This window comes from Acipenser ruthenus, chromosome 20 (assembly GCF_902713425.1).
Source record: "Acipenser ruthenus chromosome 20, fAciRut3.2 maternal haplotype, whole genome shotgun sequence".
Lineage (NCBI taxonomy): Eukaryota > Metazoa > Chordata > Actinopteri > Acipenseriformes > Acipenseridae > Acipenser > Acipenser ruthenus.
The window spans coordinates 7,123,659-7,142,206 of NC_081208.1; the positions used below are offsets into that span (position 1 = coordinate 7,123,659).

The 18,548-nt window shown below is 41.1% G+C and overlaps 1 protein-coding gene across 1 annotated transcript in view; it reads right to left on the reverse strand.

Annotated features, from left to right (window-relative positions):
* Positions 1-4,789: 4,789 nt before the first annotated feature.
* The window catches only part of LOC117425728 (EF-hand domain-containing protein D2-like), a 37,409-nt gene continuing 23,650 nt past the window's right edge, over positions 4,790-18,548 (reverse strand). The window contains exons 2-4 of the mRNA XM_058993383.1: positions 11,888-12,035; positions 10,236-10,370; positions 4,790-9,609 (exon numbers count right to left, since the gene is read on the reverse strand). Coding sequence (XP_058849366.1) covers positions 9,478-9,609; positions 10,236-10,370; positions 11,888-12,035 — 415 coding nt within the window. The 3' untranslated portion in view covers positions 4,790-9,477. The remainder of the gene's footprint in view (positions 9,610-10,235; positions 10,371-11,887; positions 12,036-18,548) is intronic.

Sequence of the window (18,548 nt, forward strand, 5' to 3'; positions counted from 1 at the left end):
AAATGTTCTCCACTTACAAACTGTGAGTGAACAGGTGTTAACACGACAGCAGAGCTCAGTGCTGCAGCCTGGTGGAGGAATGAGGAAGAACACCTTCCGGCGTTGAAGTGGACGGATTGAAGCTCTTTAGTTGCGCCCAGTCTTGCTCTCCTCCACCTTTAATAGGTACTCACCTAGGACCTTAATAGTTTTCCATACAACAAAAATATGAAAGTATTTTTCCTGTTCAAAGCTCAGTTTAATTGCCTTTTTACATCTCTTCCTATTTTATGGCGTTCACAATCATTATCGGCGGTTCTGGGGTCTGTTGTTCCAATGTTGAGTTATTAGTATCATTTGTTTTTTTAAATGTGCCTTTACTTGACTTCCTTTGAGCTTGTCTGGGAAATCCTAAGTGCCAGGACTGAACAGCCTTCATGTCACCCTCAAGTGCTTGCCCCACCCACTCTCTCTATTTGAGTATTTGGGACCCCCCTATAATATATATATATATATATATATATATATATATATATATATATATATATATATATATATATATATATATACTCTCATGCATACTGTGAAATCAGCTGCTTGTAAGTTTGGTATACAGAAGGAAGGACAGCCCCCCCACCCCCCCCCACCCCCAATAGCCTTTGAAACACCAATATGCAATGACTGAAGTCCATATATTCATAATATCTGATACAGTAACTGTTGCCAGAGAATGTTCTAACCATGTTTTAACCCAACCGGATGAGCGATTCTCTAGATACACAAGTACAACCAGAGTCAAACCCCATTAAATTCACTCCTATTAATGTCCCTCCGCTTGTTATCACCACATTGAACTGTCCCAGATAGAATATAATGGAAACATTTAAGAGTCATGTAACTGATTTCCAACTGATTAGAATGTTTCCAACTGAATAGAATGTTTGCATGTACAGACGTGCTCAAATTTGTTGGTACCCCTCCACAAAAAACCAAGAATGCACAATTTTCTCTGAAATAACTTGAAACTGACAGAAGTAATTGGCATTCTCCATTGTTTATTCCATATTTAATAGAAATCAGACTTTGCTTTTGATTTTTTATTCAACATAATATTGTAAATAATAAAACATGAAAATGGCATGGACAAAAATGATGGGACCGCTAACCTAATATTTTGTTGCACAACCTTTAGAGGCAATCACTGCAATCAAACGTTTTCTGTAGCTCTCAATGAGACTTCTGCACCTGTTAACAGGTAGTTTGGCCCACTCTTCCTGAGCAAATTGCTCCAGCTGTCTCAGGTTTGATGGGTGCCTTCTCCAGACTGCAAGTTTCACCTCTTTCCATAGATGTTCGATAGGATTCAGATCAGAACTCATAGTAGGCCACTTCAGAATAGTCCAATGTTTTGTTCTTATCCATTCTTGGGTGCTTTTAGCTGTGTGTTTTGGGTCATTATCCTGTTGGAGGACCCATGACCTGCGACTTAGACAGAGCTTTCTGACACTGGGCAGTACGTTTCGCTCCAGAATGCCTTGATAGTCTTGAGATTTCATTGTGCCCTGCACAGATTCAAGGCACCCTGTGCCAGGCGCAGCAAAGCAGCCCCAAAACATAACCGAGCCTCCTCCATGTTTCACTGTAGGTATGGTGTTCTTTTCTTTGAAAGCTTCATTTTTTCGTCTGTAAACATAGAGCTGATGGGACTTGCCAAAAAGCTCCAGTTTTGACTCTTCTGTCCAAAGGACATTCTTCCAGAAGGATTGTGGCTTGTCACCCCCTCCCCAATCACCTCTTTCAAGCTGCTGCTCCTGCTCTACTCCCCTTCATCTCCTCCCTCCTCAACACCTCTCTACTTTCTGGTATCTTTCCCTCTGCTTTCAAAAAAGCCTCTATCACTCCCCTCCTCAAAAAACCTACCCTCGACCCCACCTCCCTCCAGAGCTACCGTCCTGTCTCCCTCCTACCCTTCCTCTCCAAAACCCTCGAGCGGACTGTACACTGCCAGCTCTCTGCTTTCCTGTCCAACCACTCTCTGCTTGACCCTCTCCAATCTGGCTTCCGCTCTGCTCACTCCACTGAAACCGCCCTCCTGTCTGTCACCAACTCACTTAAGTGTGCCCGAGCTGCCTCTCTCTCCTCTGTCCTAATTCTCCTCGACCTCTCTGCTGCCTTTGACACTGTTGATCACTCTATTCTACTATCATCTCTTGCTGACCTGGGGATCTCTGGCACTGCTCTGGCCTGGTTCTCCTCCTACCTCTCCAACCGCACTTACCAGGTAACCTGGCGTGGAGCAACCTCCACACCTCACCCTCTCTTAACTGGAGTCCCCCAAGGGTCAGTCTTGGGTCCTCTCCTGTTCTCTCTCTACACCCGCTCCCTGGGCCCCCTCATCGCATCCTATGGTTTCTCATACCATTTCTATGCTGATGATGCTCAGATTTTCTTCTCCTTCCCCACCTCTGACTCTCCTCCCGTATCTCTACCTGTCTGTCTGCTATTTCCTCCTGGATGCACTCGCATCACCTCAAACTCAACCTCTCTAAATCTGACCTCCTTTTCTTTCCCTCCTCCTCCCCCTCCTCTGATCTCTCTATCTCTGTTCCTCTAGAATCTACCACACTCTCTCCCTCTTTCTCCGCTAAGAACCTTGGAGTCACCCTGGACCCCTGCCTCTCTTATTCCCAGCACATCTCCACACTGGCACGCACTTGCCGATTCTTCCTGAGCAACATCCGAAGAATCCGACCCTTCCTCACCAACTATGCTACCCAGCTCCTGGTCCAGGCCCTGGTACTCTCCCGCCTAGACTACTGCAACTCCCTCCTGACTGGCCTCCCTGCGTCCGCACCCGCCCGCTCCAGCTCATCGAGAACTCTGCTGCCCACCTGGTGTTCTCTCTGCCTCGCTTCGCCCACGCTACTCCACTACTCCGCTCGCTCCACTGGCTCCCGATCACCGCTCGCATCCAGTTCAAGACTCTTGTACTAGCCTACAGATGCCTTGACCAGACTGCACCCAGCTACCTCCAGACCCTCATCTCTCCCTACACCCCCACTCGACCTCTCCGCTCCGCCTGCACTAGAAGACTAGCTCTACCTCCGCTACGCTCCCCTGCCTCCAGAGCCCGCTCCTTCTCCACCCTTGCTCCGCAGTGGTGGAATGACCTTCCTACAGATGTCAGGACTGCCCAGTCCCTGACCACATTCCGGCGCCTCCTTAAGACTCACCTCTTCAAACAGCACCTGTAGAACTCCTCTGTTTGTATCCTGGGACACTATCACCCTTCATGTAAATGTGCTTTATTTTGCTCTTATCTGCCCCCTATTTTACTGCATTTAATCCTGTACTTCAGAATACTGTAATCTGCCAAGTGTTTAACCTGTAGTACTTTGTATTTAATCACATCCTGATGTAACTATCACTATTTAATCATATCCTGATGTAACTATCACTATTACCTGCTGTATTATTGAATTTTGGTTTGTCACACTTGTACTTTGCTTGAACAAAAGTTATTGTATTTCTTGCTCTTATTGTATTACTTGTAACACTTGAAATGTATTTGCATACGATTGTAAGTCGCCCTGGATAAGGGCTTCTGCTAAGAAATAAATAAATAATAATAATAATAATAATAATAATAATAATAATAATAATAATTTTAGCAAAGTCCAGTCTGGCTTTTTATGTTTTTCTGTCAAAAGTGGAGTCCTCCTGGGTCTTCTTCCATGGAGCCCCACTTTCACTCAAAAAGCGACGGATGGTGCGATCAGAAACTGACGTACCTTCACCTTGGAGTTCAGCTTGTATCTCTTTGGCAGTTATCCTTGGTTCTTTTTCTACCATTCGCACTATCCTTCTGTTCAATCTGGGGTCGATTTTCCTCTTGCGGCCGCGCCCAGGGAGGTTGGCTACAGTTCCATGACCATAAACTTCTTAATAATATTTGCAACTGTTGTCACAGGAACATCAAGCTGCTTGGAGATGGTCTTGTAGCCTTTACCTTTACCATGCTTGTCTATTATTTTCTTTCTGATCTCCTCAGACAACTCTCTCCTTTGCTTTCTCTGGTCCATATTCAGTGTGGTGCACACGATCATACCAAACAGCGCAGTGACTACTTTTCTCCATTTAAATAGGCTGAATGACTGATTACAAGATTGGAGACATGTGTGATTAAAGAAACTAATTAGTTTGAAATATCACTATAATCCAATTATTTATTATCTTTTCTAAGGGGTACCAACAAATGTGTCCAGGCCATTTTAGAATATCTTTGTAGAATAAGCAATAAGTCATCTCTTTTCACAGCTTCTTTGCTTTATTCTATGACATACCAAAGGCATGCAAGTATACATGATAAAATAGCTTTTCATTTCATCACTTTTCAGGAGGAATGAAGCATTATTTCAATGAGCTGTAAGGGTACCAATAAATTTGAGCACGTCTGTAAGTAAGCTGCTGTACAGTATTGAAGTGTTCAGAGCATAAAGTATGGTAGATATTGAATGCAATGTGATGCGTATGTTTCTAGCTTGTGTTGCGCATGTGCAGTGTAACAGACTCTATCTTGGCACTTCATTTAATTAATGAACCTCCTTGTAATTAGTGCAAGATCTAGTGCTCCATTTTAATTCCATGTGAAAACAAGCACGTTTGTTGTATACACACTTGTTGGCTGTATTTATTTTGCCAGGTTATTGGTAAACTCCTGGTCAAGTCAACATGTCACATTACACATGGTTGCCACGACGACTGGCCCCAAACCTTTTAATAACTCAAAAAATTCAAAACACAAATGGCAGAGATTTAAATTATAGATGCTTTTTATTTATTACCACAAGAATAATTATACATTTTTCCATAAGAATTGAAAAATAAATTTGTATTACCATTATTATTATTATTATTATTAATTATTATTATTATTATAATTCATACTTCTTAAATAAAATAAAAAAGCCCACAACAAGATGATCCATTAACCACCATATAAAATATAGACTTTAGCACAGCACAGGAAGAGTGAAACACAGGGAATGATGGAACACACAGTCACAAAGAATTTGAAAATAAAAAAACACTTTGGACAGAATTTGAGCCAAATAAAAAATTCCTCCTTTTACTGTAACCCTACAATGCATCGAGTCCTGATCTTATATACTTTCTTAAATTCTGTATGGGACAATATACAACATGGAGAATATACCACAAGAGCACTGGTAGCTCATTGTTCCCTTTATGCACTCTTAAGTTATCATTATAGTAAATACTCTTTATATTTTGCTCCTTTGTTATCTACATAAAGGCTTTAATCTCAACAGTATCATATTTTATTTTTATATAATAAACAAGAGCCAGACACCCACTCCACATATAATAGAATTATCCATATGCACGACTCTTGGGTTAGGAATGAGTCTCACAATTTGGCACAGATTTCCCATCAGCAACAACATCAAGATGGAGAGAAGATATCAGCTATACATATTATATATATATATATATATATATATATATATATATATATATATATATATATATATATATATAGCTGAAATATACCACAAATGTATTTGATCATACTTCAGATACAGTAAGCATGTTTTTATGCAATACATATTCTGTAATACAATGCCACCTCTATTATCCAAGCTAAGTTTGAACAGTGTGTATTTGTACAAATACATGTATATCTAAGATTGTTTGAGCAGTAGCATACAATGTCAGCTTCTGAGCTTCAATCTGCCTCCTTTTTATGCTTTTTGCAATCTTTTAGTGGTTCTTCTAGCAATAAATTACTGTGTTTTTTACTTTTCATTAAAGTAAAGTCGAGGTTAAGGTGCATGTAACCTAGACCAGTCACATTTATTTTTGTTTTCTGGCAAAAAGAGCCACAGATGGTGCTGATCTAGCTTACATTTCATGTGTCTATGGAAGACACCTAGAACTGGAGTGCAGCTCCTGAATTCAAAAACACGATATAAAAAAAACCCAGAATATTTGAAACAAGAACCACTTAGAATGATTGCAGACATTGTAAAAAGAAAACAGCAATGCACTTCTTACAACAGTCAAAAAACAGATAGCCATGGTTTTACTGTATCCTTATGTCAACGAGATGCCAAAATATATCTATTGAAATACAGTTCACAGATATCATTTTGGTTGACTTATTCTATGCCAAGGTCAGTTTAACCAATTTCAGCTTCTGCTTCCCCAATTGGAAGCCATTTGGTGGCGTGCCCAGTTCCAAACTCTGCCACGTGTGATTGGTCACGGCCAAAATGGCAGACTGTGATTGGGTGGGAGGACTTCCTTGACAGAAACTGTAGAGGTTGCCAAGCAACAGATAAGGCTCTTAGATAAAAAACACAACAGAAATTGGTCTATACTACAGTCCATATACCTTACAAAATTAAACACCATTTGTCATGAAAAATAGAATTTGCTTTATTAAACACACAAGGTCAACAGGCTGTAACCAGCTGTTGTTTTATTCCCAAGCCAGCACAATACCAGTGAAGTACAGTATTAATAAAACGAATGCACAGAAATTACATTTTGATGGCTTTTAAATGGTGTCCATGCCTTTAGAAAAACATTTAAAAAACAAAAAAACATTACATGTTGTCATTGTTTTTCCATGACACGTTTTTATGCTTGCTTGCCAGACAGGAAGATGATATCAAACCTCCATTCTATATTCCATACTCGTCCCTTCACTTTCCTAATCTAAAGCAAGATATTATAGCATGAGATTCTGCTTAATATCTTCTTAAACTTTATGAATACATGTCCAAACTTATTCTAAATGTGGAGAAGCCCTGTGTTTGAGAGACATTTTTGCATACTTCAATAACATTTCTATGCATATGGACACTATAAAACACTAAGGCGAACATATATTACAGTGGCGTTTTTTTAGTAATGGTTAAATGGTAAAGCAAAATTCGAAATGTTTCCCAATTGGTTTAGCACTAACCCATTCCCACTTCTTCCGTTTTGTAAGTTGCCAAAATATTGATATTTACCCTGGTTGCTAAGCATACAGCTTACAGATGGCAGAACACTCACCTTCAATACAATAGCATTGGCAGAACACCACACTGCAAAATTAGATAGCAGGCTTTATTTAAGTGGCCGGTAAAAATGCCAGAATATCTTTTTGTTGAAAAAAAAGCATCTGGAATGATTGTAAATCCTATGGAGACCTTACACTCTTTACCACAATACAAGACCCAGAACCCAGCAGTTAGGGTCTTCTTTGTGATAAGTGGCTCAGAAGGGGAGTTATTTCTCTTAAACCACATTCCCATTGCAGTTACAAAGAGCAGCAATGTAATTTTATTCACTGATCACTGGCTGGTGACAGGAGTCACAGGCAGATTCAGGTGCTAGAATGAGTTACTGTTGGTCCTCCTCTATCACAAAGCAGGTTGGTTATCCACCATGCCACCCTGCCTGTCATTCCAGCTACTAGAGACAGAAACAGTCAGATACATAAAAGTTTGCAACTAAAACCTGACTTGATTTTTACTTTGAGTCAGATGACGGACAGCAACTTCCTGTGGTAAAGGTAATAGGACCTCTGCCTGAGCCTTGCCCTCATGCTTCACACTGTACTATCAAAACAAAATGTTAAATTAATTTGGATATACCTGTAGATTAGGTACAGTATTCAAAAAGCGTGTTTTTTGTTTTTTAAATTGAGTTACACACATGCAAAGCGTGTCTAGCAATAAAATATATATATACAAATTCAACTCCTAAAACACAATTTTTAGCTAGATGTGGGTAAAGCAAATACAAGTATGTATACAGTTATTGCATATTGACAGGGCAATACTTTAACCCTTCCCTTTGTTTAACAACTTGTGTTTTCGTTAGCAGAGTTTCAAATTTAAATGTATTATAAATATAATGAAAAAGGAATATGGGATAAAAATAACCACAGGTTTAAACATTACCATACTTTATGAATATGAGCAGAGGTGGTTAAGATCAAGACAACGTTCTTAAAGAGATACTGGAATAAGAGGTAAAGTGGATACCTGCAGGACTGCATTAATCTAAACTGGTATTATAAGGAAGAATGTGAAGCCAAGAACCTCATGTGAAATCAGTCATGCAAAACACCCCAGAAATCACCACCACACATGCAATATATATATGTATTTATTTAATTTGTCCCCCATCCTCACATTAAAAAATAGAATTTAGGCATTTTACATTTCACTAGAATCTTTTGCATTTCTCTTTGTTCTGTATGTATGTGCATTAGGCGTTGTCTGCAGCAGTGGTCGCCGTGGTGACCACAGAGGCAGCTGGAAGCAATGTTTGGCGCTTTGTTTGCTTTTCAGAAAACGCTTCTGTAGGCACAGGAAATGACATCACAGAAATGACAGTATGCAAGGCCGGGGGGGGGTACATACGGTACAGGGTCTGAAGGGAAACTGAGACACAGACTAAAGAGTTTTCAATAAAGCTGGGGCAACACATCAGACAGTTTCATCAACATTGAGGATCTAGACTGAGCCCAGACTCTGTTTCTTATAGTTTTTCCTTCTCAAACTACACTGACAAAGTTAAGTAAAAAAAAAACTACGCAGACAGAAGGCACTAACCAACATTTTGTCTACTTAGTTTCTAGAAATATTTTCACCAACACACAAGAATTCTAACTTCTTTGTATCTCAGTTCCATGCATGTTTTACAATAATACTCAATCATTAGTGCAGGTAGTTTATGTATTGCCCCGACCTTAATTCTCAACACCAGACTTCTAGGAACAAAATGGAAATTATCTGTAAAACTAAATAATGATAAAGGTTTTAAAATCTATTTCCTTACCTAGTACTAGGCCATTTTAATTGCTTCCTATTTTCATGTGCTACAATGTTTTATCTCATGGTTTTAGGATTTGCATTAAAAGTTACACTTATTTTCCTGGTACTTAATCACTTCCTGTGCTGTAGGTCACATTTCCTTTCAAAGTCCACAGCTCAGAAAGCAATCAGGTACCAGGAAACAGAAGGTTAAAAAAAAAGTGAATATGCCTCTGTACGGGGGCCGTTGTGTTACTAAAGCCAGTGAGAAAAAAAGGGAGTCGACTTAAAAGCCATTATAAAAAACATTGTAAGGAAAGCTAGATGTAAAAAAAAAAAGTTTTATTAAGGTCTTTCAGGGACTGTCAATAAGCGTGCCAAAACAAACCTGGGTATGCCTTTTTTAAAATCGTGGTGCAGAATCTTTAGTCCAAGTCTCTGTCAGTTACAAGGAAGAGAAGAGTGTAACAACAAACCCCATTTAGCGCTCGCAAAGCCACACCTTTTCACAGCTCCCCTTCTCAACCCCACCCCCCAAAGAAATCCTGCAGATTTCCTGGCTTGCCCACGACCCACCCCCTGGACCTTGATGTTTGATTTCATTTATTTATTTATTTATTTATTTTAAGAGAAAAAAAAAACACAAAGACAGTGCGAGCGGGCGTCACTTGAAGGCAGACTTGAGGTCTTTGAAGGCTGCTTGGCGCTGCTTCTTGTCCTCGGCTTCCTTCTTCTTCTCCTCTTGCTCCTGTCGGATCTCTGCCTCGAAGCGGTTCGACTCGGTGATGGCATGCACCTGCAGGGGGCAGCACAGGTCAGCTAGGGTCTTGACAGCATTGGAACATTACCACAATGAATACGTATCGCTTAGGACTTAAGAGGGTTCAAAGCTACATCACTTTTGTTGGGTGGGAGGGGATCAGTATGTCGTAGGAAGGCTGGATAATACATACATTTTAATGATCTACAGTGGCAGATTTTCCCTGTTTCAGTCAACGGTATAAATCTCTGCTTTGGCTGGAAGAGAGCTCTCATAAACATGTCTAAAAACATCTGTAAGCACTGCTGATACACCAGAGTGTAACTATTAAAGTGCCCCCCGCAACACTCAGAAAATACCACCCCGTTTGAGCTCTGTTAAAGCCACAGGGGTGCTTTAAAAAGTCCCTAGGATGCGAAGACTGGAACAGCAACATACAAAGGGAATCTTAATAAATACAGTACATACAATTCCTGTTAAACTTCCCCAAGTGGATGGAAGAAAAACACATTTGTGGTATGTTACTCTTAGATGAAATTGGTGCATTTTTGTATGCAGCACCGCAAACGTCTGTCTCCACTATATCACCTTCACAAGGGATGTCATCCACTGCAGGAGACAACAAGGTGATGAATCAGGATTAGCAGTGCAATGGTCCTTACTTTGGCCTCAAAGAAAGTCTTTGCCCCTTTGACCCCCTCTGTGGAGACGTCTATCTCAGAGAGTCGCGCCAACACGTGAAGACCACTGTCCTCTGGAAGCTCACCCGCCGCCGCCTTCCGGAAAATCAGCAGGAACTGGGAGTAGAGAGAGAGAGAGAGAGAGAGAGAGAGAGAGAGAGAGAGAGAGAGAGGGGAGAGGGAGAGAGAGAGAGAGAGAGAGAGAGAGAGAGAGAGAGAGAGAATTAAACAAGATTACAGAAGCTGTTAAAGTGTAAACTCTCCTAAACTTGTAGTTCAGACATGCCATCTCTAAAGATAAGATAAGAATGTCACTGAGGATGCTTTTGTAATATGGCCCCAGGTCTTTGTTCCACCAATTCCATCTCCATCCAGCTCTAAAGCAGTTAATTCCTGATCTCTGTTAATGCCCATTGCTGTTGCAGGGTGTATAAACATCAAGGGAGGTCATGATAAGGTTGTATGATACCCTAGTGAGGCCACCCTTAGTATACTGTGTTCAGTTGGGGTTTCCCCTCTACAGTAAGAACACTGCAGCTCTGGACACAGTCCTCCATAGCAGCTAGACCTATCCCGGGGCTTAAGGATAGCTTGAGGGGACCGGATCTCTTTACCCAGGAAAACAGGCTAAACTGACCAAAGATACCAGGACCACGGCACACATTTGCAGTGCAGACAGATTCAGGACAGACAGTAAGAGGCACTTTCACACAGAGTGGTGGGCGTACGGAATGGGTCAAGCGTTTCAATAGTAAGTGATGAGGCATTTGCTGAAACATTTGCCTGTTAAACGGTACTGTATATTCAAGGTGTGTCTGGATCCTAAAGGAAATTAACATTTCAGATGAATTAGTAATTGATGAACAAGAAAAACCCAATGTTAAAAAATGATATTTTATATACTACAATTTAAATACTGTTTTATTTTGTCCACAAGGGGGCACAATTAGCCGATTTTTTCATGATACACTGCGACAAAGCTTACAAGAAAAGTCCCAGTCCTCAGCTGTGTTAGTCAGTGTCCTGCTGACTGCTGTGTGATTTTACCCTGTCCAAGCTGAAGGACTCAATGCTGCTCACTGGCTGTGCACTGTATACTGAACATGAACACAGAGGGACTGGAAATCCCGCCTGGCTTTTAGACGTTAATGCTGTACAGAAAGTACTGCTAACTTTTTATCCAGTTAAAGCAATACGATTACCTCCAATTAGAAAAGATAAAATACTTGACACTAGGGGTTGGCAATCAATCTCAGAATAGCAGTCAGCCAATTGCACAGCTCCCTACTACAGTACGTGCTTACCAAGTCACAATTAAAAAAGCAGTTCTTCAGGGATACATAAACGTGGGAGATATATACATAAGAACCTACAAGAAAAAAAGAAAAACATATACACTGGTACAGAAGAGGGTACATTCTGTATACAGTACAGAATGTCCTTACCAAGTTTTTTTTCACAATTAGAGAAGTGGTTTTGCATACCATACATCCTTGAAGACAAACAACCTTGAATGCTATTCATAACAGGCTTGCGGTAGTGTAAGTACAGGTCTAGGTGTCTGCAGTGCCTGGGTCCGTATGCTATTCTCTGTATTTGGTAACTGTAAAAGCCTTGGTCTTGCGATCCCTTACCTCCCGGAAGCTGAGCTTCCCATCAAAGTCCTCGTCCACCTCCTTGATCATGTTCTTCAGGCCCAGGTGAGTCTGTGGGGCTCCCAGCTTCTCCATCATCAGCTTTAACTCCATCAGGTCAATGAAGCCGTCCTTCCCTGCGTCGTACCTGAGACAGAGAGAGAGATAGATAGAGGGGGGGTGAGCAGACTGCTCCCACCACAGCTCACCCGCTAATTTCCCAAGCTTTTTAACCTGGCAGTTAACATCCCAGTAACGTCCAGCTTGAATTTACCTGTTCAAGTGCTATCAACACATTTTCATATTTTTATAGTCAATAGTATGCATTACAAAGTGAAGCTGCAGGAGGAATTGAAATGCAAGCACACACTGTGACAACAGCAATGCAATGGGCTGCTGTTACCATTCCAAAGGGGTTACTGGGGTTCTGCTGCACAAAATGATGTGCGGACAAGAAGGATCCTGCTTTGCAAGACCAATGCCACAGTAAGTCATAGAGAAAACAGATATGGAGACAATACCACTCTCCACCAGCAGAGGGCACTGATGCAGTAAGAAGAGCATTCGGACTGATCAGATGTAGATATGCACACCAGTTATCATGACTGAAACAGACGATTTACTGGAGCAAGGTTTTATCTTAAAGGGATTGCGTGTGGGGGGATATCAACAGAGGGGCTAAGAAAAGCACACAACACTGCCTTCCTGGTATCATGTTTTAAGATTTTTTTTTTTTTTTTTTTACCCTTGATCAAATTCCCCTGACAAGTTGCTACTGGTGATCAAATGTCATGGCAACTCCTGCTGTGAGAATAGCAGATTTTCAAACGGAACTATCGACCACAGGAGAGCAGAAACAGCTAGCTGGAAACTAACACCCAGGTGCTATATACAGGAACTCCCTCCACACTGTGAAGGCTGTTGTAATAATGTAACTCCCTTCACAAAAAATGGAACTGGTTACTCCAAGCTTTTCTTGTCTGAAAATATGTGGGCCTGTGTCTACGTGCTTTAGAAATGCTTCCTGTCAGATCCCAGCTGGCTCTCTGCTGGCGTTTAATAAAATTAATTCTTCTTGTACAGTTTCTGTTCCCTGGGGCGGGGGGTCTGCCTTGAGTTCTGGGTTACATGTAGGAGCAAGTGTCCTTTCTGTGCAACTCATATAATCAGCCTTGACTAAATGATTGCCGTGCCTTTAACTGAGGTGGCTAATTCTTTAGCGCCACTCTGTTTAGCCTCTCCCAGTTCTGCTGTTAAAGAGAAATAACCAGTCCCTGCATGTTCTGATATTTCATTGACTTCCTGTTAAGTATCCTCCTGTGTGTCTTGTGTGCGATTCTCTATTGTTATTTCAGCTCCGGCTTGCTAAAGTATTCCTGCAACACTTGCTTCTGAAAAGACTCCTCAAGGCTGATTGTGGGGAAATATATCAGTGCTACACAGCTTCAGTGCACAATGAATCACCTACAGGCTCAGCATACAGTGTATCGCTAATATGCTTCCCCACAATATAAGCACTTTTTACCTTGACACACAATTTACATAACATACGCAAGTTGGAACCAACACATCTCCAAGGCTAATCGTCTGTGATATTGATATTATTATTATTATTATTATTATTATTATTAATCTGTACATACATTTTTTTTGTTTTTGTCACATGAATACCTGTATTTGTGATGGAATATTTAACTATTGTCCACTAGTGTGCACACTTCTTGGAAATCATACACAGTAAAGACGAACTAAACTACTTTTGACAGTAATACTGTTGACAGTAATATGGCAGGTGTTTCTATTTTTTTACACTGTACCAGCCCCTCTAGTTTTAGACTGAGTGAACCCACAATGTACGCTGCAGTAGTATTCTAGTCAGTCTTAAACTACAAAAAAAACCCATCCATTGTGGTTTGAAGTAAAATAGTCAGTGTGGTGGCTCACCACGCAAGTTTTAAGCTTGACAGTTTGGATTATGACAGGCAGGTACGTGCTGTGTATGCCTTCATATAACCCCACATTCAGAAACACTCTTTAAAAAAAAAAGTGCTTATCAAGTTTCATCAATTGAATAAGTGATACAGAAAAATATAAAAATGTAATTTGTATGCACTCAAAGACAGAAAGCTTATATCCCATTAAAACCCTCTTTAACTTCTTGTTTTTAGGCTGGAAAGATTGCATTATTCACCCTGTCCATAGTCCAACGCAGATAAGCTTCTCTTCCTATAATATAATTAGTATTACTATTTGTTTTGTAAACAGTTTCAGCTGCCATGTACACTTAAATTCCTTAAATCTACATTAGGGTTGGCCGTGCTCCAGCTTTGCTAGCTCCGGTTCCGGAGTGGCTCAATAGCTCAGCTCCAGCTCCAGGCTGGCTCTGGAGCCGATGAGACCCCCTGCTCCAGCTCCAGAGCCAATGAGACCCCCTGCTCCAGCTCCAGAGCCGATGAGACCCCCTGCTCCAGCTCCAGCTCCAGAGCCGATGAGACCCCCTGCTCCAGCTCCAGCGCCGATGAGACCCCCTGCTCCAGCTCCAGAGCCGATGAGACCCCCTGCTCCAGCTCCAGAGCCGATGAGACCCCCTGCTCCAGCTCCAGAGCCGATGAGACCCCCTGCTCCAGCTCCAGAGCCGATGAGACCCCCTGCTCCAGCTCAGGAGCTGATGAGACCCCCTGCTCCAGCTTCAGGCTGGCTCCGGAGCCGATGAGACCCCCTGCTCCAGCTCCAGGCTGGCTCCAGAGCCGATGAGACCCCCTGCTCCAGCTCCAGAGCCGATGAGACCCCCTGCTCCAGCTCCAGACTGGCTCCAGAGTCGATGAGACCCCCTGCTCCAGCTCCAGGCTGGCTGCGGAGCTGATGAGACTCCCCTGCTCCAGCTCCAGGCTGGCTGCGGAGCTGATGAGACTCCCCTGCTCCAGCTCCAGGCTGGCTCCGGAGCTGATGAGACCCCCTGCTCCAGCTCCAGAGCCGCTCTGGTGCAGCTCCACACTGCTGCTTTTAGCTGCTCCGGCTCTAGCTCCTGAGCCACTAAAACCTCTAATCAATAAAGTATGTTCATCCTATTTAAGTTTTTTTTTTTTTTAATTGTTCATTCGGGTCTGCAGCCCACAAAGTGTGGTTTTGAAGGTTATTGTCACACAGGTAGATTAAGGCATATACAAGGATTGTGGGACCCCTTTGACTTTTGACCTCCAGGTCAAGGTCACAGAATACCGAGCTGATTCTCTTTTTGAATTTGGAATTTTAAAAAAAAAATGAATCAGCTAAGGCACGAACTTGTTTCCTATTACGTTTAAAGTAAATCAGTTAATTGCATATAGGTCACAATAGCCTCTGTTTTTGCCTCTCTCAAAGTACCATTGACCAAGAACCAAAACCATTGATCCAACAATGACCAGATTAAAAATATATACATTGTCTACTTTATGTTTTTACCTGAAATGCACACAAGATTTTTTTTTTTTTTTTTTTTTTTTTTTTACTCGGAACAACTGTATGGCATGCTTTCTTTTGTAATTAATTCACAGGGTAAAGTCAGGCCTTTCTTAGTTCTGGGATATTTTTCAACTTTAATAGTGTTGTAATAATGTAATAAGCTATTCTCTAGTACCAACTTAGTATAACAGAGAGACAAAAAGTGTTTCCTTTTACCCCCCCAATTCATTCTAGATATTTGTAAAAATGTGGCATTAAGACAGCCTCCACAACCCAAGATTATGATACATTAAATAATTTGTACTGCTGAAGTGTGAGACAGGTATGTGTACAGTACATACACCAGCCTCCACTATAAACCAAGTCCAGTATGTCTGGAACACAGGCTCCGAGAGACCAGACTAAAAGGCTTCTGTTCTGGTCCAGTTGTAGTTCTCTAACCTCAGCATGTATCACACTGAAGTCTGGGCTGGAACAGTAACCTTATCGATTGGTAGGTTTGTTTGCTTACTGATCCGTTAGGAATCACTTCTATAAAGGTTAGAAGCTTACAGATGTCAAATACCTGTTTCTACTTCCTCATAAAATGTGAACTTCCTCCTAGCTACCCCTGACAACAGTCGTCATGGCAACACTTACATTCCCCTTTTAAAGCAACAGCGACTCAATCAACATGTATGAACAGATATGAATACACACTTGCTCCCTGTTCCTCATTCCTTGCTGACACAAAAAAAGACAGAAATTCAACACTGAATACAGCCACCCACCCTCATTTATTATTTTCACAAATCTTAAGACTCCTAAAGCAACGCAAAACAGAATTATTTTAAATAAGTAGCTTAAAAAAATCATCGGTCCTGACACAGCAAGCTCAAGGCCAGGTAGAGGCAGATTTAGAGAAAGATCCATGAGGGAACAAAATAACCCAGAACCAATCAGAATGATTACAATTCAAAGCTATTTACTTTTTAAATAAGAAATACAACTCAAGTAGACCAAAATGTCATCAGTGTTTTTCTACAGCCTGTCCCCAGAGCCTCTATGGGGTGTTGGGTACAAACAAGCTCTAATCCACCTGTAAGGAAAATGTGTGCATCATTGGAGAAGCACGTGGATGATTTGAAGCAGAGCAATACGACCCGGGATAATAAGCCAGGTCGCCATTCATTATACCCTGTCCTGCACTGATGAGCCACAGTTCTAATTATAACCCAGCAGCTCTTTAAACTAAAGGATTGTCCCAAGAGATGCAGTAGCCATCAGCATCAGGGTACAAGAGAAGCACTGTTGGGTGGACCTGATCCAAAACGATATATCTGTATGTCACTTGATCCAGATTCAAACCCCAGGTCTTTAGAAGTATGTGAGCTTAGTGCAACAGCCTGCTGTGCCAGAAAACCATTCAAAACTAAAAGAATATTAGAAACAATACAAAACTGAAAGAACATAAGAAAGCAAAGAACAGAAAAAGCTGATGAATAACGTACTGATGAATAACGTACTGATGAATAACGTACCGCAGCTCGATATCCATTCAGGGGAAGTCACTCGCACTCATCATATACTCATGGAGTCATTCATGCTTTACATCACTCCACAGCTATTTCAACATCCTCTACCGACGCTTCAAAAGTAACAGGTCCCAGCGAGACAGGCTGCCTCATGTTCGTCTCTCCGTTTATTCAAAAAGTCCCTGCAGTGAATGAGCGTGCATAAAAACTACACTTACACTGACAGCTACAGAAGAATATATGACTTGACATGTCTAGCTAAATAACTGAGCTCCAGTTTTCTATTTTTTACCCCACACAAAACAAAACTCACTAAGATCTGGCTACTCAAATGTTTTCAGTCAGCAGACCTTCTTCAGAGCATTACAATGACACAGTTTTAAAGAGTAAGTAGCGGGGTTACGAAAAATATAGCGTTACACGTCCCCACGTGCTACTACAACTGTTTAAATAACATACCCGTAATTTCTCTTTTCATTGTTAACATCCTGACAACTTCTTACACTTATAACTTTAAAGTCTGTTTCAAAGCTCTTTTTAAAATGGCCGCTCTAGTGCACTGATAGTGTAAGGATTACTGCCCACATTGTCAAACAGGTAACACAGCAGATTCATCATGTGGTACGGAACAGAAAAGCCAGAGCACTTATGTTTTTTTGTTTTGTTTTGTTTTGTTTTTTAACCTTCCTGACCTGCAGAGATTTAGAGGACAGCTCTCAAACCCCAGTGCACAAGAGCAGCCATTTTGCAAATTAAAATAAAAATGGCAGGTACGCTATTTAAACGGTTGTAGCAACACTCCTTCCACAGTCATGTACAGCAAATGCTTCAGATCTGCGGGTTGTAGTGGCAAACTGAAGGGGGATTTTCAAACTACAGTAGATATAATTTTCAAAGCTCCATTCTTTAATTAACTCCTATTTCTTGAAAAGGAGAAAAAAAAATTACGTTACGAAACGAGATACAAAACACACCGAGAGTGCTTAAGAGGACTTGAAATATATAACTTAGTTATAGATTTCATAGTATGGTTTTAGTTTTGTAAAATGAACAGGTGTTTTACCTCTTTAAAAAAAGAGACTGGAGTAATCCCTTTGAAAGCATAGCCCCCTGGTGTTTGAGAATGTTTTTCTGTGGTCAACAAGCCCTTGTTTTAGACCGTGACACACTTGAAAAAATAAACTTTCTGAAAGATATTCATAGAAAATAATCATTTGATGAGGGGAAGCTCTTTCATGTAGCATTATGTGACAAACGAACTATCTCTGCTGTTCTCTTTCATTGGGATCCTAATCTTGTTACCCTGCGATAACAACACACTGCAGTTTATTAAAATAAAGGTCATGAAGAGTCAACTGACTGCACAGCAACAGCAGCCTGCTGTCGAGCCCAGCGACCGATTCAAGTCAAACTCAAACTTTTAAAAATGTAGAATCAGGACCTTAAAAACAAGGAAACATAGTATCTATAGCTACTGGCCTCAATGTACTCTACTCTGGAGGAATTGTACACACTGTACCTGCTCGTACATCTGATGACTCATGCAGTTATCATTTAATTATACTAGCAACTTGGATAGGTTCAGAGGAAAAAAAACTGCACAACTCAACATATGAGATTTTCAGACGTCCTCCATTGATGTATTTGCCAGCTTTTTCTTTTCTAAAAGACCCGACTTCCACACAAAAAAATACTTCATTAAAATG